Source organism: Xyrauchen texanus, chromosome 4, assembly GCF_025860055.1.
Source record: "Xyrauchen texanus isolate HMW12.3.18 chromosome 4, RBS_HiC_50CHRs, whole genome shotgun sequence".
NCBI classification, from domain to species: Eukaryota; Metazoa; Chordata; class Actinopteri; order Cypriniformes; family Catostomidae; genus Xyrauchen; species Xyrauchen texanus.
This window is the reverse complement of record NC_068279.1, coordinates 8,063,440-8,086,730: the sequence shown is the minus strand read 5'-3', so window position 1 is coordinate 8,086,730 and position 23,291 is coordinate 8,063,440. Positions and strand designations below refer to the sequence as shown.

Genomic DNA, 23,291 nt, shown 5'->3' with positions numbered 1-23,291 from the left:
GTAGTGCAGCTCTCAACTGTCCAGAAAATACGATTAAATTAAATTTTCTCTCAAATATATGCATACATTATTAGTTGAAAGTGACCTTAAAATATAAGTTGTTCATATAGTGCTTAATCCAGGTGATTTCGCATTCCTCCTGAAGCGAAGGATATCAGTGTCGTTGTAACGTGCGGTAAGGAGCGAAGTTTGAAAATGTCTCAAGCAAAACCAGTATGCTTTTACTTACGTTATGCTATATTTCAATGTCTAAACATAGCTTAGTTGTCTTATTAGTTACATTTCAGTCTAAAACATTGCAAATATGTCAACTTTCTCAAGCTAATGATAAACTTTGCTAGTCTGATGTGTCTAGTCATAACATCTCAATGTAAACTCAACTGATTATTTGCAGGATTGGAAGATCATGTGATCATACTACATAGACTTTAGATTAGAATGACCATTTTCTATGTTTAATTCATTTATTTACTCAGTTCTCATAGCTGATGTGCTGGACTCAAGCATGGAGGTTGCTGAAGCCATTGATAGCAGACCACCATTAGCAGCTCTGTCTCCCTGCCAGCAGAACACTGATGCTGGAGATGAGGATTTCTCCAAACTCACTTCTTCACAGTTTGGCATATCATCAGACAGTTTCCTACCTTCCTCCAAGATTATAGGTAATTTACAATAAACTGGATTTAATGGTCTTGCCTCATGTATCCCTGATTGATGGTGTCTTACAAATAACTTATTAGTTACCAAATTGATGCCTTTTGTTATATTTTTGTTACTTTTTTTGCCCTATTTGATTGTTCAGGGTAGACAAACATGGTGTGTGTGTTTATGTAAACTAATATATATATATATATATATATATATATATTTGTATACATACACACACCTGATATATGAGCACTGTGCAAAAGATTTAGGCACTTAATGCCATAAATAATTTTAATTTATCAATTAACACCATACAAAGTCCAGTTAACATAAAAAGGAAATCTAAATCAAGATTTGGTGCAGTCACCTTTTGCCTTTTTAAAACAGCCCAAATTCTCCTAGATAGACCTGGCTTTTCTTGGTTGTTTTCAGCTAGGATGTACCAAGCTTCTTGGAGAATTCATCACAGTTCTTCTATCTGACTCAATTGCTTCTGTCTCTTTATGTAATCCCAGATTGACTCCATGTTCTGTGGGGGCCATGACATCTGTTGCAGAGCTCCCTGTTCTTCTATTGTATATTTTCTATTAGCAAAAGTAATGTTTGGGAATCTAAAATGTATTTTTTTCTATTGACACACTAAAGCTGAAGATATAAATAACCATCTTAAGACAAAAGTTTTTGTGAAACATTTTAAGCTGCGTTCACTCTGCCAGCTACTTTGTCACTGCATGTCGCCAGTGGCTGGCGGTTTGGTCGCTAGTGGTGTGTGTGGAGAGTCTAAACAGCACTGTTTCTTTACAATTAATATTGTTATATATGATCACGTGAGCTCTTCCATCTTCTCTCATATTGGCTGTCTCTCCCGATTGTCGCTCTTTATTTGCATAAAGTTAAACATTTCTCAGCATTGTCACGTCACTGGACGCACACACATCCGGTCGCCAATGGTCGTCGTCGCTCATGTTGCCAAAAGTTGCCAACTCTCATTGAAAATGAATGGGAGGAGATTGTTTTGTCGCTGCGTGTCACTGGCAGTGTGAATGCAGCTTTAAGTGCCTAAAACTTTTGTGTGTGTGTGTGTGTGTGTGTGTGTGTGTGTGTGTACTAAAATAAGCTTTTTTTGATCGAACCAGAATTTTTTAACATTACATCTATATCAGTTGAGTGACACTTTCAAAGTCATGGTGTGAATATATAACCTAATATTTCTAAATATAAGAATTTCTTTTTAAATACATCCATGTCATAATTATTCAACCCCTATGGCATGTAGCTGTTTCTTAAATGTGTAAGGCTACACAAGTAATTGTTTTAAAATAAAATTAAGCCATCATTTTTCAATTGCACTTATTTAAGTTTTACAATTTTTGTTTAGTATCGTAAGCAAAAATTTGTTTCTATGTAAAAATGCTGTCACAAAAGCTAATAGAGGAAATTATCCAAGGCACTTCAATTTTCAATAGACAAAATTGGTAGCACCATTCATACATTTATTATGAATATGGTACAACAGCAGCCTTCTTGGGTGTGGAAGAAAGTAAAACTTTACGAAGGGAAATGTTGACTTGAGTATTCAAGATGGAATTTGGAAAGACCTGTGGAGTCCTGGAAGGGTTTATGGACATATGACACTAAACTGAAAATGAGTTTTAGACCATGGATCAGCAGTACATCTGGAGTAAGGAAGGCAAGGTGATGACAAGAACGTTCTTGTCATCACCTTGCCTTTCTTACTCCAGATGTACTGCTGATCCATGGTCTAAAACTCATTTTCAGTTCCATCACCACATTCAAGTACGGAGGTTGGTCAGTCCTATTATGGAGGTGTGTTCAGCTGCAGGAAATGGTTATCCTGACTATGTGACTGACTCCATGGATTCTTTCAGGTATCAGGCCATTTTGGCAAAAAAAATGTGATGCCGTCAGTGTGTAAATTGAAGCTCTGTGATCACTGGACTTTCCAGAAAGACATTAACACCAAGGATACATCCATGTTGTCCAAAATCTGGTTCAGGGATGGATCGTGGAATGTCCTTGAATGGCCCTTACAGTCCATCATTAAAATCCTATTGAAAATCTTTGTTGGGATTTCAAGGAAGCAGTGGCAGCACATTAACTAAAGAAAGTCAATGTGCTAGAAGCTTTTGCTCTTGAGAAATGTGTACAAATTCGAATAGAGAGGTTTCAGAAGCCTGAAAACTTTTGACCTGTAGTATGTATGTGTTTGTGTGGGTGTGTGTGTGTGTGTGTGTGTGTATGTATATTTATATATATATACACATACACACATACAAACTAATTTTCACTCTATGCAACTAATTTGCAAATGTTTTGGTATAACAGAACAGAGTGTATAGTTATTTGTCATGCATTGAGCACTGTAGTCACTGAGTTATCTCTCTTCCAGATAAGTCCAGATTGGCTCAATTAAAGGCAAGAAGGAGATCATCGATTGGGGTCCGGGGATCGCCAGAAACAAACTCTCTCATCTGTTTCAGAGCCAAACAAGCAGCAAAAACTCCCCCACGAACACCACAGGTAGGGCCATATTTGCCATGTAAGAGAACATGCACATTTTTCTATGCTAAACAAGCTTTCTTATTTTTTATTGACTGAATTGGTGCTCTGTACTTGTGAAGCTTTTGCAGGGAAGTCCATTTCTTTCACGCTGTGACTCTCTGAAAAAGAAGTTGGCTGTTTTCCAGTGTCTGATGGAGGAAGAGGAGGAAGGGAAAGGTGAATCAAGGAAGAACGAGGAGAATGAGAGTGTGGAAAGCACTTTGGCTAAAGAATCTCAAAATGGTCAGTTTCTACTCCGTTTTATTTGCTGCCAACACTAATAGAATGTCCTTTTCATGCAGGTTTTTTGGATCAAATTAACCCTTGTGTGACGTTCAGGACATTTTAGATTTTGATTCTTGTTAATGCCAATGGCATACATATTGCCAAAGGTGTGTATTTCGGGGGGAATTTTGATATTTCAACCTTAGTTCCTATAATACATCTATAATACACTGTGTACACAAAATAGTTATACTCAGGATCTTCGGGACAAAAATGTCTCCACTGAACATTTACATTTATGCATTTGGCAGACACTTTTATCCAAAGCGACTTACAGTGCAGTTATTACAGGAGCAACCTGGAGTTAAGGGCCTTGCTCGACCCCAACAGTGGCATCTTGGTGGTGCTGGGGCTTGAACCCCCGACCTTCTGGTCAGTAACCCTGAGCCTCAACCACTGAGCCACCACTGCCCACTGAACCCATTAAAACTGCAGTATTTGATACCAGTGCCATTAAAGCATAAAATCATGAATTCTATTATATTATTCATTCATTCCATAGTCCTGGCTTCAAAATGATTATTTTGATAAAAAGGTTACATTTTGCTCTGTTCTCACCCAAAACTGTTTGGATTTCGTCAGATTAAACCACTGGAGTTGTAAGAATTACTTTTATGCTGCCTTTATGTGCTTTAGGAGCATCATTAATTTGTATTGTATGGGCCATCAAAGCTGAGATATTCTTCTATAAATCGTCATTTGTGTTCTACAGAAGAAAGTAAACTATTCTTTTAATGTGATGAACTAGCTCTGTATTTACTCGACTAGGACACTTGTGTTAACTTAAGTGGATCTGACTTCATAGTCATCCACTAAAAATCACCTTGTGTCCAGTTGGTTAAAAAAGTAAGTGCAATATTGTGATATTGTCTTGTCTGTAGGAAAGGAGCACATGCTCACCATGCAAAGCTCACCCTCTTCAATAACACCTCCACCCTCCAAGAAACGCTGTAGGGTCCCACAAGTGGGATGTGAGGACAAGATTACTGCCTCGTCACTCCAGTACCCCACCCTCACAATGCAACCGGAGCAATGGGTAAACACATTTAACTGTACTGCATTTGATAAACAATTTGCAATAGGGATGGGCGATACCACTTATTATATTTTCAATCCATTACCAATCATTTATGTCCAATATTGTTGATACCGATGCTTCTATTAAATACATTTATTTGCGATTTCTTGGGATAAAATAGAGTCTTTAGTCATAATAGAGTCATAATTTATAGGCTATAATGAAAATTGTTAAAACATTATTATTACTCTAACTAATTCATAATATGCAATAAACCTTTAAGCATTGTAGCTGATATACACTCACCTAAAGGATTATTAGGTACACCATACTAATACTGTGTTTGACCCCCCTTTCGCCTTCAGAACTGCCTTAATTCATTGATTCAACAAGGTGCTGAAAGCATTCTTTAGAAATGTTGGCCCATATTAATAGAATAGAATCTTGCAGTTGATGGAGATTTGTGGGATGCAAATCCAGGGCACGAAGCTCCCGTTCCACCACATCCCAAAGATGCACTATTGGGTTGAGATCTGGTGACTGTGGGGGCCATTTTAGTACAGTGAACTCATTGTCATGTTCAAGAAACCAATTTGAAATGATTCGAGCTTTGTGACATGGTGCATTATCCTGCTGGAAGTAGCCATCAGAGGATGGGTACATGGTGGCCATAAAGGGATGGACATGGTCAGAAACAATGCTCAGGTAGGCCGTGCATTTAAACGATGCCCAATTGGCACTAAGGGGCCTAAAGTGTGCCAAGAAAACATCCCCCACACCATTAAACCACCACCACCAGCCTGCACAGTGGTAACACGGCATGATGGACCCATGTTCTCATTCTGTTTACGCCAAATTCTGACTCTACCATCTGAATGTCTCAACAGAAATCGAGACTCATCAGACCAGGCAACATTTTTCCAGTCTTCAACTGTCCAATTTTGCTAGCCTCTTTTTCCTATTTGTAGTGGAGATGAGTGGTACCCAGTGGGGTCTTCTGCTGTTGTAGCCCATCCGCCTCAAGGTTGTGCATGTTGTGGCTTCACAAATGCTTTGCTGCATACCTCGGTTGTAACGAGTGGTTATTTCAGGCAAAGTTGCTCTTCTATCAGCTTGAATCAGTCGGCCCATTCTGCTCTGACCTCTAGCATCAACAAGGCATTTTCGCCCACAGGACTGCCGCATACTGGATGTTTTTCCCTTTTCACACCATTCTTTGTAAACCCTAGAAATGGTTGTGCGTGAAAATCCCAGTAACTGAGCAGATTGTGAAACACTCAGACCGGCCCGTCTGGCACCAACAACCATGCCACGCTCAAAATTGCTTAAATCACCTTTCTTTCCCATTCTGACATTCAGTTTGGAGTTCAGGAGATTGTCTTGACCAGGACCACACCCCTAAATGCATTGAAGCAACTGCCATGTGATTGGTTGATTAGATAATTGCATTAATGAGAAATTGAACAGGTGTTCCTAATAATCCTTTAGGTGAGTGTAAGTGTAGTAATGTTCACGTTATCTTGTGTTGACATATATTGCCTACATAAAAATGAATGGTTATTTGTGTACTATTATGTGCTTTTATGTGTATAGTGAAAATGTTTTCCTACTTAGAAATATAAATTAGATGAAAAATATTATTGGTTAACTAATATCCAATCACGTCTGAAATTAACGTTCTGATTGGTGGATCAGCTTAGGCTGTCTGTCTTGCCAGTGCCATTGGCTGCACTCTCGCAGCTCCCATGTGCATTGAGATAATCTCTGTACACTTTATAATATAGAAAAATGTGTGTGTGTGTGTGTGTGTATACACAATTCACTCAATGGTGCTGCGGCGTTGTGTTAGTAGATTGAAAGAGTCAAAAGACTAGTTCTAGTTCTGGTGGCCATACTTCTCACTTATTTCAAGTGGGCATAAGCAAAATCCTAAGAAAGATAGGTGGGCATACGCTGTATTCCTGCGAATGCTGTAGACTACACTACTGATCAGAAGCTGTTTCTCTGATTTTCTATCATTACCTCTACAAGACAAGCGCTTGTCTGCTTGTGTCTTTCAGCAGGCATGTTAAGATGAGCCCAAAGAATAAATAATTCAGTAAACAATAAACATCAGTATTGGAAGTATCGATACTTTAGCCCATCCCTAATTTGCAATTCATTGTCTGTTAAATTACCATTAGAAGATAAAGCTGCTGCTGAAATGCTTCTAGTGCAACAGACTTTGTAGTCAGCATTTGTCTTTTGTAAGTCTTGTTGTCTGCATTGTGTTGTTTTTTGTTTTGTACATTTACAGGTGAGATGCTCTGAGTCTATAAGTCTGGTTTCAGATTCAAAGAATGAGCTTCTTTCTTTACCCATGTTGTCAAATGCGGAAATTAAGGCAACAGGTAAGTTTGGTTGCTTGAAAATGTCAAATTTTTAAAGAAATAGAATTTACTCATTCTTATGTCATTCCTAACCCTTATGACTTTCTTTTTCATTTTCTTTTATGGATATAATAAATTAGTCCACAAGGTCTTTTATAGGCATTCTGTATTGAAATGTAAATGTAAGTCCAATTTGTTTTAAGCTTATTCATGCGTGAATTTGCATTATTTTTAGCGCTAAACAACGCACGTTCTCATGTAAACACAAAAGCCGCTGTGAACGAGCTTCACTCATGGAAGTCCTACTTCCTCCTTACTACCTTAGCGCCAGTGGTGGCTCAGCGGCTAAGGCTCTGGGTTACTGACTGAAAGGTCGGGGGTTCAAGCCCCAGCACTGCCAAGATCCCACTGTTGGGCCCTTGAGCAAGGCCCTTGACCCTATCTGCTCCAGGGGTGCTGTTTCATGACTGACCCTGTGCTCTGTTGGGATATGCGAAAACAACTGCATTTCATTGGCTCTGTATCTTTACTCTGCACAATGACAAAGTTGCATTTGATTTTCCCAATATAAAAACAATTAGGAGGAAGCTTTGAATTCTGAAAGTTGCAGAATGTTTTTGTCGTACGCTGAACTTTTATTTCAGAAGGTCAAGAAACATTTAATTCCTCATGATACGACTTCTATAATATTTTTTTTATTTATGGTTTATTCTTTTCAAACTGTTTACCTGCAGATGAAAATATGGTGGTCTCAATATGTAAGAAGAAGCGTGTTCGTTTTGGTGCACCACTCTCCCCAGAGTTCTTTGACAAAACCCTCCCTCCCAGCACCCCTTTGCAGAAAGGAGGCACCCCAATGTGTCCACCGTCATCTACAGGAACAAAACGTTCTCTGCTGAAGACCCCTCAAAGATGCGAGCCCCCTCTCCCCCAACCTGACTTCAACAGTCCCCAGAACAATGGAGCCTCCCCTGTCCTGGTTATTGATAGATGTAGCACCGGACTTGTGTACAGTGATGATGTGTTTGAAGAGATTGAAAAGGTATGAATTTTACCTTCCCAAACTAACTTCTATGCCAAAATATCTGATTGCCAATGAATCATATCACTGAAAGGCTTGTGGTTTTATTCCCTGAAAAGAGTGGTTCACATTCATTGGCTCCCTGCTGTGTACAATTTTGTACTGACAATGAGTTTTGCATTTCACAATTCTAGAAGACTTATCGAACACATGTATCTCCTCAGATCAGCTTTCCCAATATGGATGAAGAGTCTCCCTCAAACAAACCTTCAGAGTGCTGCAAAGGTCAGTTATTAAACAATTAGCAAGAGAATATATGTATTTTATGTGGCTGGGCCATATATTGATTATTATTTAGTTGGAGACGCTAAACTAACGAACCAACACCACTAGAGACACCAAATGGAATGGAGCAAAATCCAAATAGGTTTTCCCAACACTTTCCTTGTCTGCCTTTGAAGAGCCAAGCAAATTTTCTCTCCCCACATTCATGCCATCGGTTGAGCCAATATTGCTATGTTGGGCTGTTTGGGATGCTCAAACAAATAGAGCAATTTTTTAAAGCACCACATTGTTTACACTTTTACAACCTAAAATTGCTTAAATTGTCTAAACTAGAAATAGGCCAATATATCGGTTTTACAGATTAATCTTTACCGATAGTGGTTTTTTGGAGCCATCGGTTATCGGCAAAAGATATGCAGATAGGTTTTTTTTATTATTATTATATCTCCGTGTTCCTCTATAGCCGGCGCTGGAGTACACCACAGTTAGAACGGCTTGGTTCTAACAGCAGACTGAAATAAAAACAATCACTGACACCTTGTGAGGATTTTCTGTATCGAAATCTGTCATCAATGATAATATTCATCCATATTTATATCCTCACTGCAGTGCTTATTTTGTTATTTTGATAAGATATTCAAGTGTTTTAAATTGAAGCGAGGGCATGCAAAGAAAGTGACTATGGAAAAGTCCCCTGTCAGCACATACATTGTGTCTAACTTTATATCTTGTGAATAATAGTAAACCTTATTAATCATTAAACCTCTTGTGAAAAATACTGTTTATACAAAACCCTTCATCTTGTGAATATATATATATAAGAAAATTCTCTCATCATTTACTCACCCTCATGTCATCCCAGATGTGTATGACTTCTGCAGAGCACAGATTGATTTTAGAAGAATATTTCAGCTCTAGGTCCATACCAGAGTTTCCGCTAGAAAAAAATGGTGCCGGTCAAAGTGACCGGCAGAGGTTTCGTTTTACGGACATTTTGATGATATGCCGGTCAAATATATCGCCTCTTAATTAGTCAAGTTGAGGAAAACTGGAGGCAGTCTATGTAACTTAAAAAATGATATAATCAGTCCGTATAGAATGCAACATATTATTATTAGCTTAACTTTCAAATAGACGAACAAAAATACATGAACGTCCGATTGGCGTCAATCAACGGCAATTGTTTTTTACTGTGGTTTCACACACATTCACTTTTTGAAACATTGAGGCACGGATGTACCTAATACAAATAAATAAAACATCTCCAGTTAACTAGCAGATCATTCATTTAGTCCGTTATTAAATAAGAGATCTAGCGCTAAAATCTGTTGTTTTTGAAATCAAGCTGAGCCTCGTGTCCGCTGCTATCAGTTGCATGGACGACGCGCTGCGCAATCTTCACTAGGACGCTGCGTTTCAATCTATCGCCGTTGCGGAGACTCTCTATTAATTCGGTGAAATCACAAAATAAAATGCACACAAACGTGTCCCTGCTTGATATAGACTGTAACCATGCACTGATGAACATAGGCTATTCAGTTTTGATGATAGAGAAAAAAACTGCACGAATGCGCGGATTAGAAGCACTGATCTATCTATAATGAGATGTTCCTGATTCACCATCGTCTGGCCTCTGAAAAAAGCTTTTAAAGCTAGTCTGCCTGGGCCTGGCCATATTTGAAACGTCTCACTCAATCGTTCGTTGTTTAGGTCTATATTGCAGCCGTTTTAGGCGTGCAGTTTATTTGAAATGCAGCATGCGATGTTGTTTCATAACTTTCAAACGATAGAGCCTGTTCCTTTATAACATAGCAAAAGATCGGTGTATTTTTGCTTTATACATTTTAGGCTTATTCTCAAATTCAGATTGTGTTAGGGGGACGGGATTATTAGGCAATTTTAATCGGACAATTTGACCGGATGAGATTGACAGAATTTATAGTACAAAAGGATTTGAATATTGATCTGTTTCTCACCCACACCGATCATATCACTTCTGAAAATATGGATTAAAACATTGGAGTCATTTGGATTGGAAGACATTTTTTTTTTCTGTTTTATCTACTGGAGGTGTATGGATTACATTTATGCTGACTTTTGTGATTTTTGGAGATTCTACATTTTGGCACCCATTCACTTGTATTGTATGGACCAAAAGAGCAGGGAAATTCTAAAAACAAATCTTAATTTTAGTTCAGCAGATGAAAGAATGTTATACACATCTGGGATGGTATAAGGGTGAGTAAACGATGAGAGCATTTTAATTTTTGGGTGAACCATTCCTTTAAACATGGAGGAATGTATCGAAGCCATGTTTTCGTCATTTCAAAATAAGAGTCCCCAGTGTGTTTCGGGAATTTTATAGTTAAGTCCAACATTATGCACCAAATCTTAAATTGTTTTTCTAATTATTATTATTGGGTAACTGGTTGAACAATAAACTACATATGGGGTTTTATTCCTTTTGGGTAGCCTTTGTGTCTGTGCACATAAGGAAATAATTAGGAAAGACTAAGATTTATTTTTTAACATTCTATAAATGTATTTTAAAAATTACTAGCCTATTGGTAAAACTATGATAAAGCTGAAGTGGAACTATATTGGTATTAAAATACTTAACTCGTATCGCAGCCTAAAATGCAGAGTCAGCTCTAAGTAAAAAATTTAGTTTGATTTGAGCAACCCTTCCAGCTCGATACAACAACTTTGACTCAACAAGTGGTCTGATTTAGGGGCGGAGCTATTGGTTTGTTTGATCAATAGCAGAAGCCAACCTGTAGTTATAGTTAAAATAAAAAGGCCTCAGATATATTAATTATAATTACAAATGTAATGCTATTAAATAAAAAATGATTAACAATACTTGAAACATATAAAAGTTAACATAATCATTTAAATTATTTAGTTTAATAAAATTGTGTTTAAAAAGAGGTCAGTGTTTACCACTTTTTATGATGACAATACTGTCATATAAAAGGCTATAAATACACTTTACACCAATATCATTACTTGATTTAAGTGTGGATTTTGTTGTTACTGCTATTTTCTCAAAACCTGGTTATAGTTGAGCGAGATCTCGCTGTCACAGGACAACTTGCACAAAAGAACCCCAATTTAGGTAAAAATATGAAGTTACTGTGTTTTGACTTTGCTCAGCAGAGTAATAAATTTGAAAAACATGTAGCTGTATCAGGAATCATTTTGAAATCGGATCGTGACTCACAGAATCTGATCGAATCGGTTCCTAGAGATTCCCGACCCTAGATTGAAACTCATGAATTGTTTTATTGTACAATCAGAATAGAAATGACAACTCCCAAATGCATCTACACTGTGCAATAGTTAAATTTCACACTGTGATTGGCTGCTTTTCCTTCCTTTATTCAAACAAGCAAATGCAAAAAAAAGTTCTGCGAGACATTTTAGTCAGCTTGAATAAAATGAAAACATAAAATTTTACGTTAAAAGTTTACAAAGCCTGGCCAACTGAAATATGCAACATCCAATTGTTGGAACATTAATTGTGTTTAGCTGTGCAGATGGAAATTAAGAGTTCTTAAATACATTTAAGAGGACTTCAAAGACTGAACACTGTGTTTTTGTATATATATGTTCGTAACGTGAAACAGATTAACATCATATTTTCAGTCATATTAACTGAAAATTTTACATTTGGTTTTTAAGAAGTTAAAGTCCTTTGTCTTGACTTGCTCTATTGAATTGTTCTACTGACTATTGACACTTGCTCCTACATTTTTTCATAATTGATGAGCTCAGTTTTCTCATGCATTTTTGTGCATTTTATATTGTGGCACATTAATGCATAAAAAAAAAGGACTACAACTGTGCTCTTAAATTTTTGAGTATGCTTGTAACTTGTTTTAATGTGCTCCTAAAAAAATGTAAGCATAGAGCCCTGCTTTAGCTTTAAGCTGGGATTGGATGTAGGTCTTTATGCTTTGTATGAATTTGTTTAAAACTTGGGTTGTAATGCATCTTGACAATTTTCACAGACCGTGACCTGTTTCTGCCTTTATTTAACAGCCTTAAGCTGTGTTCAAACTGCCAGCGACATGCATCGACAAAACAACCTCCTCTCATTCACTTTCAATGAGAGCTGGTGACTTCTGTCAACACGAGCGGCGGCGACCGAATGTGGGCGTCTCCAGCGACGCAACAAAGTTGAGAAATGTTTAACTTTATGCAAATGAAGAGCAACTTTCAGGAGCGACAACCAATAGGAGAGAAGATGGTAGAGCTCACTTGATCCTAATATTTGAATAATAATATTAATTGTAAAGAAATCTCCATACACACCACTAGTGATCTAACCGCCATCCACTGGCGACATGCAGCAACAAAGTAGCTGACAGTGTGAACACAGCTTTAATCGTTTTTTATATTTAAACATTTGTAATTATTTAGTGTAAATGTATAACATTAGTATTATTATACTACTCTGGCGTTAATAATACAAAATTTATAAATTGTTGCCAATGCTGCCATGGAATTTCAAATACAGCTGCTAATTGGGAATGCAAGGTCAATTCTTTGTGAGTGCTAAATAAAGTATTGAGATTAATTTCACTAAATGCAAAGATATATTGTCTTTATATATCACCCAGCCCTAGTTTGCAGAAAGTTCCTTTTTAGTCTAGTTCTAATCTGTTTTTTATTTATTTTATTTATTTTATTATAGATATATTCTGTGATGAGGACTCAAGGCTTCCCCTGGCTAAAGACGCTGAAGTTATGAATGCTGCGTTTCAAGAGGATGCCGATGTACCATCAGATTCACAGACCGAGGAAAAACTGCCATCCCAAACAGGCGATCAGCCACTAGCTCTCTCCAGTGAGTGCTACTTTCTTCCTCTATTTTTTCTCTTTTCTGTTTTCCTCCTTATTTCCCACTTTCATATCTACAGAAGACCTGATCTCAGGTCTGTGCTCTTGTGTTAACTTGTATTGGTTTATAATATTTGACTCACTTCTTTAGCAGCAGATGCTGATCTGGAATCGGTGTCTGTCGCCAGCACTAAACCAACTCGCTCACGCAGTAAGAAAAGAAAGGTATGTCTTTCTGAGCTGCATTTATATAAATTCTGCCCTGATCACCTCCCAGCTTTGTGCGTGATTTGAGACTATCGTGGTGAGAAACTCCGCTAGCATAATGGAAGTTGAGTGTTGTTGAACATTTATCTTTAAAGAAACAGTTCACCCAAAAATGACAATTCTCTCATTATACACTTACCTTGATGCCATCCCAGATGTGTATGACTGTCTTTCTTCAGCAGAACACAAATTAAGATTTTTAGAATAATGTTGATGCTGTGTAGGTCTTTATAATGTAAGTAAATGGGTGCCAACAGGCTGCTGGCTGTTTGATGGGTCAAAAGGCACATTTAGGCAGCATAAATGTAATCCTCACAGCTCCAGTCTATCAATTAATGTCTTCTGAAGAAAATCAATAGGTTGGTGTAAGAAGCAAATCGCTAATTAAAATTCAGAAGCATTCAGAGAATTCAGAAGTTCCACTTAAGCAAGCGTTAGGTCTATTCAAACAGTTACAGAGAGCTGGCGGAAGTGACGATTTAAAGTTAAAAACATTTAATTAACGATTTGTTGTTTGCATAAATGTATTGATTAACTTCAGAAGACTTACAGAATACTTGATCAACTGGAGTCGTGTGGATTACATTGATGCTGCTAATTATGCTTTTTGGACCATCAAAAATGGATGTCCATTCACTTGAATTGGATGAAGCTAAAAGCCTGGGATACTTTCCTAAAAATCTTATATCCTGTTCTGATGAAGAAAGAAGGTCAGATGCATCTTGGATGGCCTGAAGTTGAGAAAATTGTCAATTTTGTGTGAACTATTCTTTTTAACTCCTTTGTTCAACAAAATGTTCTTCTTAGATTATGATGAGATAACATGAATCATCATGTTCATGTCAGTTTGATTGCATGCTGTCATTAGAGAAAAACTTTCACAAAAATTTAGAATTTGTTTTTTTAATTGTATTGAATTATGAACAAATTATGAAAAAATAAAAAAATCCAGATGTAAATGTTTAGCAACATCGGCCAGCCCTAATCATGGCTTGTTATCTTGTTCAAGCAACCAGGAGACAGTGAGCCAGAGAAAAGGAGAAGCACTCGTACAGCTGCCACATCTGCTTCAGGAAAGATGACGGTATAAAATTTAAAAAGTGGATTTATGCTTCAAGTGAAGCCGACATGTGTACGAGTCCCTGTGAGTCAGGGCTTTTTAAGCTCAGTTTATTAACGCTGGCATTAAACTGACATTAAGCCTAAAATAATAACACTAATATGACTTGTACTTAACCATTTGGTGTATATATAGTAAGATTATCAATCCCTCGAGTTCATATGTCAACAGCTTTTGAAGACATTTTAGTAAAATGTGTACATGTTTATCACTGCTTCTTATTTGATGTTTTCAGAAATCCTCAGGGCTTAAAAGGCGATTTGGCAACAAGGACGTGAATCGCTCTCTGTATGGGAAAAGAGACTATGCCTCTAAAAACCCTTTACTCAGTCCCATTTTTGAGACTACGTCCACCAGTTTCAACAGCACACCAATACAGACCCAATCAGGAAAACTAACAGGTATCGTTCCAAGTCATTTCATTTATATACCCACTTGGTGTTGAATGAGATGTTGTCATCTTTGCGAGATTTTGTGGTGGTAATCTAGTAGTTGAAAGAATAGTTCACCCAAAAATCTTTATTTGGTTAACATTTTTTCAGCCCCTTTTTTTTTTTTTTTTCAGCTCTGTAGGTCCATACAATGCAAGTGAATGGTGACAAAACGTTGAAGCTCCAAAAAGCATGTAAAGACACCTTTTGGCTCAGTCATGAATTCAAGCTTGTTTACTTTTCCTAACGCTGGAAGCATGCGCAGAGAGCTAAATGTCGGTAGGAAATGTAATCGAGCTTAAAAATATCATCGCCAAGGTGATCGCAGATTTACTGCATAGTGAAAAAAAATGGTTATTTTGGTCTGTTCTTACCCAAAACTGATTGGATGGCTTCAGAAGAAATTGATTAAACTACTTATGAATTCCGCTGAGTCTTATGAATTACTTTTATGCTGCCTTTGTGTTCTTTGATGCTTCAAAGGTTTGGTCTCCATTCACTTGCATTGCAATGACCTGGGAGCTGAGATATTTTTGTAAAATTCTGTGTTTGTATTTAGCAGAAGAAAGAAAACCATACACATCAGGGATGTCATGGTGAGTAAATGATGAGAGATTTTTCATTTTTGGGTGATAATAGGGACTTTAATAGGGATTGCTAGGGTTTTTGATCACAAAGCCACTGGGCTCCACACCCTCTGTGTTTCCTACAAACAACGCTTTATAAATAACATGGTAATAGACTAGTCGACTTCAGTCAGACAGTGGTGACTAAGATAGTTGTAGTTTACTATTTTGTGCAACCCCTAAGTGATTATGCATCTAGATTTTGACCGCAACGTTTAAAAGTTGTTCTGGACTGTTACTTTGAGAACTCTGCTGGATCACCATTAGACTTTGGGCAGACATACAGTTGAAGTCAGAAGTTTACATACACCTTAGCCAAATACATTTAAACTCAATTCACAATTCCTGACATTTAATCATAGAAAACATTCCTTGTTTTAGGTCAGTTAGGACCACTACTTTATATTAAGAATGTGAAATGTCAGAATAATAGAATAATATATTTCAGATTTTATTTCTTTCATCACATTCCCAGTGGATCAGAAGATTACATACACTTTGTTAGGATTTGGTAGCATTACCTTTCAATTGTTTAACTTGGGTCTAATATTTGGGGTAGCCTTCCACAAGCTTCTCACAATAAGTTTCTGGAATTTTGTCCCATTCCTCCAGACAGAACCGGTGTAACTGTGTTAGGTTTGTAGGCCTCTTGCTCACACATGCTTTTTCAGTTCTGCCCACAAAACCTCAGATTGAGGTTTGGCTTTGTGGTGGCCACTCCAATACCTTCAATTTGTTGTCCTTAAACCATTTTGTCACAACTCTGGAGGTATGCTTGGGGTCATTGTTCATTTGGAAGACCCATTTTTGACCGAGCTATGAAATATGTGGAGTGGTTGAAAAATGTGAAACTTCAACCTAAGTTTATGTACATTTCTGACTTCAACTGTAAGAATGTTTGAAGAATCTTCTGATAGATTTTTTTTTTTTTTTTCCATTCAATGTCCATTTCTTAGTGACAACAGTCACTGTTGAACAGTCATGTTCATGGAACAAAAAAGCACTATCAAAGTAGTCAAGATGACTTGTGCACTTCTAAGTCTTCCAAAGCCATATGATAGCTTTTGTGAAGAACAGACCGAAATTCAGTCAATATTCATTAGGTTTGCAGCGCTGTACCGGTTTCACAGTATGAAAATTGACGGTTATCATACCATGTACATTTGCTTATCTATGGTATTGAGAAAAAGAATGCAACTGGACAGAGAATGTCACCTGCTCATTTTGCTTAGTGCAGACCTCAAAACTGATGTGACCAATTTTCAGTTTAAAGTTAAACTTTTCTAGTTTAAAGCTTTACAGAGGAAGTCAAGTCAACCCCATCAAACAGTAGCAGCCCTGACATCCCGAACAGCACTGATGAGGAAAAGAGCAACTCTGTCCTATGTGCCAATTTTTTATCATTATACATAATCGCCTTTACAAAATAATTTCTCGATTTTATTGTTAAAAGAAATTGTTATATTTTGACAAAATGTTATAGTTTCATATTAAATAATCTAAAGATAGAATCTCTTAGACTTCATTTTATATCAACAGTGGCATTTGTGATGTGTTAAGATGTTTTTCAAGCTAGTATTTATTTTTTCATAAATATTATAATTTGTTGTTGTTGTTATTATTATTATTACTATTATTTAAGACTAGCTACACTGACCTAACCATGGTAATGAGGACCTGTCCTCCTGCATAATATGTATGGTCTGTTTGAATTATGTTTGAAATTAGGAAACAAATGCGATAATAATGGGCTCATATAGTTAAATATGCTCTTCAGTTTTTAAAAGGGGGGAAGAGAAAACTTCCAGTCACTTTTGTTGTTGACATCAACAACAAAAATAATGTCACTTGATGTATGTCCTTGTACTGGAAAACCATAAACAAAACATAAAAGGAAATTCGACACAGGATACATTAAATAAAGGTTACGTTTTTACTACGGTGGGTCACCACTTGATTTCCAATGCAAAATCTGTGTCCTGAAGCAAAACCAGTTGAGAACCACTGAGTTAAAGGTACAGACAGGAGCAGTCTGGCTGTGCTGTTGTGCACCTACAGTATATATTAATTGTTAATAATCATAGGACATTACTTTAAAGCTCACACAACTGATGTTAGTAGTTCATTTAACATGTAAATTAACATGCGTTAGTTATATAACATTTTATAGTTGCATGCTATTTTTTAATCATGTTTATTATTATAATTCTGTTAGCTTTTTTTTTTTTTAAATGTATTTATTTTCAAAAGGGAGAATATTTTGACAAAAAATCTTCTGTTTTCACTCCTTTAAGGGATATTGTAACTAATAATATTAATTGTGTAAAAGACCGTTATCGTACCATGAAAATCTCATTCCGTTGCGACTCTAATATTCACCAATAATCTTAACTTCAGCTGCAGTTCTCAAATCAAATATGGTGCATATGTCGCAGGTTTGATATCGTGAGTTGTGACGTTTGGTTCCGTGATATGAAAGAACCAATGCTATTTGATGTTTTTATGATGTCCAATTATTCTTTTTAAAGGGATAGTTCACCCAAAAATGAAAATTCGCTCATTATTTACTCACCCTCATGATATCCCAGGTGTCTATGACTTTCTTTCTTCAGCAGAACACATTTGAAGAAAAATTGAAAATATCACATCTCAGTAGGTCCTTAAAATTCAAGTGGATGGTGATCCGACTTTTGAAGCACCAAAGATCACAGACTGTCATAATAAACATCATCAATACGATTCCAGCGATTCAATTAATGTCTTCTAAAGTGATATGATCGCTTTGTGTGGAAAAAAAAAATATATCAATTTTAATAATTTTTAACTATAATCCAACGCTTCAAGTAAGCTTCACAAGAGGATGGAGATCACGCTGTCTCTCATGTGACATATTCGTGTTGCCATGATACAGATGTAATTTCATGTTCTCCTCGGTTAAGACATCCAGGATAAGCACACAAACGCACCATTGAGAGTAAAGAAACAGATACAAATGCAGATCTAAACCAAAACCAATGAAGCTTCTGTACAGCGTTCATCCTACTCTGTTGTAAACGGAGCTGCTCTTCTGTGTGTGCCGCATGTGCACCAGTTCTCGCGTGCCAACGTGATTTACGTCACACGCACATACCGCTGCTGACCGGAAGATGTACTAAAATATGTATCTTTTTCGCACCAAAGGAGATCATGTCGCTTTAGAAGACATTACTTTATCAGCTGGAGTCGTACAGTCAGCATAAACGATGAAACAACTGTGATTTTGGAACACAGATCTGCGTTAGTTGTTCGAAAGCACTATACCTTAATGTAATTTAATTCTCTTAATGCAGATGGCAAGCAAGACTGCAATCAAATGGACACTGTTCCCCATAGCAAGACTGTTCATACTATGGTAAGTCTGGAGACTGCTGCTTTATCTGAAGGTACCCTGGTTAATGAAAACGAGCAGAACATGACTTGTTTGGAACACTCAGCCAGCACTAAGGGTCCCACTTGTAGAAGAGAGACTGGTTTAAAGGTGCACAAATCCAAACGCAACTCTGAGAGGCCTGCACACCAACGGCGTAGATCAGGTACAATCAAGAGAAATGGACTGAGCGATCCAGCCATTGACTCCACTACTGAATCAGAAGTTGAAATGGGCGATTACAACGTGGAGAGCCAAGAGTCAACCGTAGCTGCCAGTTTAGACCTTATGAATCAAGACAATCCTGATGGAACAGCACTTCATCAAGCTGAGCACTGTGAGAAAGAGGAAGCTAAGATTTTAGTAAGCTTTGACACTCCAACTATGGTACCAAATGCAGACCATGTAACCACTGAGAGGTCAGAGCAGAAGATGCCAAGACATGGATACGTCCAAAAGACCCTGAAAAGTCCTTGTGTGAAGGTTGATGTTTTGGTAGCAGAAGTAGACATGAATGGTCAGTACGAGAAAGTTGATCAAACGGAGTCGTCAGAATGTAAGACTGGACCCATAGAGCCCGGATTGGCCCCCTGGCAGCAGATCGACTTTAACATTGACGACATCCTGAAACCTGTGGCGAGGAGTCGAGGTTCAGTGCGACGCAGCCTGAGGAACCGTAGGAGCGTGGACCTCCAGGCTGTGGGTCTGGCTTGGGTGGACCATACCTCCCCAGAGCTGAGTAAGGCAACTCGACGGAGAACGCGTGGCAGACTCAGTGGAGTATCAGAACCACTTGTTATTCAGGCCTCTGAGGAGCCAATGCCAAATCTGGGAGAGTAACTGACCTTGGTGATCTGAATGTGTCATACTAATGGATAATCTACACAACAATGAGAATTCTGTCATCATTTACACAGCCATATGTTGTTCCAAACCCATATAACTTTCTAGATGCTAGGCTAAATTAACTGACAGCCTCAGTCACCGTTTACTTTCAGTTTATTCTGCCTTAATATCTCCTTTTGTGTTCCATAGAAGAAAGTCGGGTTACGAACAGAAAATTATTGAATATGAATTTTTGGGTGAACTGTCCCTTTAAATTACTTTTAAAATTAACTTTGTTGTAAATCTTATGTATTGCTTTAAATTGTTTTTTATTATTATTATTTTAATCTTAAAGGGATATTTCACCCCAAAACAAAAATTCTCATCATTTACTCACTCTCATGCCATCCCAGGTGTGTATACTTCTGCAAACACACTTTTTTTTTTTTTTTAAAAGAGTGTCTTCGCTGCATGGTCCATACAATGCATGTGAATGGTGACCAAAACTTTAAAGCTCCAAAAATCACAAAGAATCAATAAGTAATCCAAATTTCAAAATCGATATAATATTTGTAGGTGTGCAAGAACAATATTTAAGTCCTTTTTTACTCTAAATCTCATCTTTGACCTGCCTCAGACAGTGAACTGAATGTGAAAGTGAAATTCACTAGAGGTAGACCGATGTATCTGTTTTACAGATTAATCTGTGCCGATAGTTGCTTTTTAGAACTATTGTTGTCTGCAGAAATCTATGTCGATAGTTGCCAATGGTATTTTCAGTCTTTTTTATACTTTGTGTTTTACACCAAATCTGAATTTGTTTGGGAGATTTTGGTTGAACAATAAACTGCATCTTAGGTTTTATTCATTTAGGACTCCTAGTCTGTGCCCGTTATATAAATTTTTTACATTCTATAAATCGATTTTAAAATCTTTCATCCGATTAATCGGTTATCGGTTCAAAAAAGAACTTGAATATTGATCGGTTTCTCACCCACACCTACATATTGCTTCTGAATATATAACTTGAACCACTGGAGTCTTATGACTACTTTTATGCTGCCTTTTGGGGCCTTCAAAGTTCTGGTCACCATTCACTTGCATTGTGAGGACCAACAGAGCTGAAATATTCTTTTAAAAATCGTTTTGTTCTGCAGAAGAAAAAGTCATACACATCTCTGATGACATGAGGGCAAGTAAAGGATGAGAGAATAAAACATGTTGGGTGATCTGTACCTTTAATGATTGAAACCAACCTCTTATTAAGAAGATTTTGTAATTGATTAGCTCTAGATTATTTCTGCTCTTTAAATCTTTGCTAATGCTGTTGATGATAAGGTGATTTTCCTGTGATAATCTCATTTTGCTATATGTAAATGAAAATGCTGATTAGTTTGGACTAATATGGTCTTCTACTGTAAATATCTGCTTTGCAATCCAACAGCTCAATACAAATACTTGCATTCAAAAGGTATAAACTTGTTTCTTAGTCGCCATGCTTAGTGCACCTGTCTGTGAAAACATTTAGGCTACAAGTTATGGAACTGCTTTAAATATTATGGGGGGGGGGTCATATTTCACACCAAAATCAAAATAATTTTTTTTTTTTCCCATTGTGGCATTATTTTCATGCCATATTATTTTTTCACACTCTGATGTCAATTTTGTTTTACTGCAATGCACCTGGATGTTTTGTCAATGAAATATTCTAATTACTGTAATACAATAATTCAAGTATAATTAGCATACATTAAAAGCAGCACAACACATTCATAATCCAGTAATGAGGATTGGATTTGTTCATATCACGGGTAATGAATTTATGGAAGAAAGTGCTGAATTGTCTTGCAAGTAATGCACAAAAATCCCACAATAATTTAAAGGAATATTCAGGGTTCAATGCGAGTTGATTTCAATTGACCACATTTGTGGCGTAATGTTGATTACCACAAAAATGTATTTCAACTTGTCCCTCTTTTTCTTTATAAAAAAGAAAAGAAAAAGCGAAAATCGAGGTTACAGTGAGGCACTTACAATTGGAGTGCATGGGGCCAATTTTTACAGGGTTTAAAGGGAGAATTTTGAATCTTTTAATGTTATAAAAACATCTAAATTAATTATCTTAAAACTTGTGTATTATTTGATCTGTACAGTTATTTAAAAAAAACATTTTACGGTAATTTTTGTGTTTATACATTTACATTGTCATCGTAACCAAGTTGTACAATTGGATGTAACTTAACACAGAAAAGGTTATTAAGCCATTTTATCACACTAAAGTCATGTTAACATACATATTGTGGCTATAGTTTTGAAACAGTATTTTAATGTTTACAGATTGGCCCCATTGATTTCCAATGTAGGTGTCTCACTATAACCCAGATTTTTTTTAATATATATATATATATATATTAAAGGCAGCTTAGCCTAGAAAATTCATTTAATGGTCCTAAAATAGGCTGCATTTTCTTTAAGCAATATATAGTTTCTTATTTCTCTTTTCTTTTGATTATTGGTGCAATAATGTTCCTGACATGTTGACAGCCAGGTTACTTAGAAACAAAGTACTCTCTTTGTAATGTTCTTTATAAACTCTGATATTCAGACATCTGTGGGTGGCATCAAAAATTCATCAGTTTGAGGATCCAAGTTCAGTTGCAAGCTGTCATTACTCAAACAGATTATAAAGTGAGCAACACTCCAACAAATATTTTGAAACATAAATTTAGTGAAGTCTAAACCTGTCTTGAATCAGTTACGTTCATATTAAGTTTATTATATATTGCATGAATCAATCTTATAGCAATGCTGCTCTAGTGTAGCTATGGGAGGAGGAATGCCCCACAACAGCATTTAAATATTTATGTTTTTGGATTTGGAAGTCCTGTAATCAGACTGTCATTTCACTTTCATTGATCTAAAAGGACTTGGACTTACACCTGTGCAGTGTGTATATGTATATATATATATATATATATATATATGATTGATTGATCACTATAATGCACATTTTGTTTCTCCAGAAAAAAAAATCTGGTATTTAGTTGGAAGCATATGAAAAGACATTAAATAATATGTCTGGTTAGCTAGTAATGGAATACTGCCATCTTGTGGAGGTAGTAAGTAGTAGCTGACCACATGCTTAGATGGGCCATTCAAACTTAATCTTTTCATTGTTTGTCTAGAAAACAAATCTGTTTGTGAGAATTCATGCATTGTTCACATAAGTGTTGCTGTAATTTAACACAGATAGCTGTAAGTACTTTTCCCAGAGTTTGGAATAGCGAGAACTCATGTCTGCACCATGAGATTGATTTGTTATTTGCTCTTTCACCTGCCTGCTGACTAAAATAAATCAGTTAATTGATACTGATTATACAATAATGTATTTATGGACTCATTTTGACCCGTGGTGTTAACATGCTCCCCCGATTGCATAGCATTAACCACTCATGGTGAGGTTTATGTTGTTTATGTGCCACTGTTGGGGTTAAAATGATAGTGCTAAGTGTTTTTCTGTGGAGTGTGAAGGAGGGAAACCCCTCTCCCCCATCCAGCAGGCCCAGTTAAGGCAGCTTAGCAC

At 36.8% G+C, this 23,291-nt stretch overlaps 1 protein-coding gene across 1 annotated transcript; it reads left to right on the top strand.

The window, feature by feature from the left end:
- On the top strand, positions 1 to 21,571 carry LOC127643090 (cell division cycle-associated protein 2-like). The gene is made up of 13 exons (XM_052125654.1): positions 1 to 175; positions 477 to 662; positions 3,059 to 3,189; positions 3,291 to 3,453; positions 4,377 to 4,531; positions 6,810 to 6,903; positions 7,617 to 7,924; positions 8,128 to 8,188; positions 12,888 to 13,040; positions 13,185 to 13,258; positions 14,310 to 14,384; positions 14,656 to 14,821; positions 18,807 to 21,571. The coding sequence occupies exons 2-13, from the start codon at positions 506 to 508 to the stop codon at positions 19,721 to 19,723; spliced, it is 2,454 nt and encodes an 817-aa protein (XP_051981614.1). The 5' UTR covers positions 1 to 175; positions 477 to 505; the 3' UTR covers positions 19,724 to 21,571.
- Positions 21,572 to 23,291: the final 1,720 nt, after the last annotated feature.

Excerpts from the sequence above, each read along its gene's own strand:
- LOC127643090 (XM_052125654.1), top strand. The coding sequence starts at position 506 with ATGGAGGTTGCTGAAGCCATTGATAGCAGACCACCATTAGCAGCTCTG. Across the intron at positions 3,190-3,290 it reads CTCCCCCACGAACACCACAG|CTTTTGCAGGGAAGTCCATT; the intron begins GTAGGGCCATAT and ends GTACTTGTGAAG. Across the intron at positions 14,822-18,806 it reads CCAATCAGGAAAACTAACAG|ATGGCAAGCAAGACTGCAAT; the intron begins GTATCGTTCCAA and ends CTCTTAATGCAG.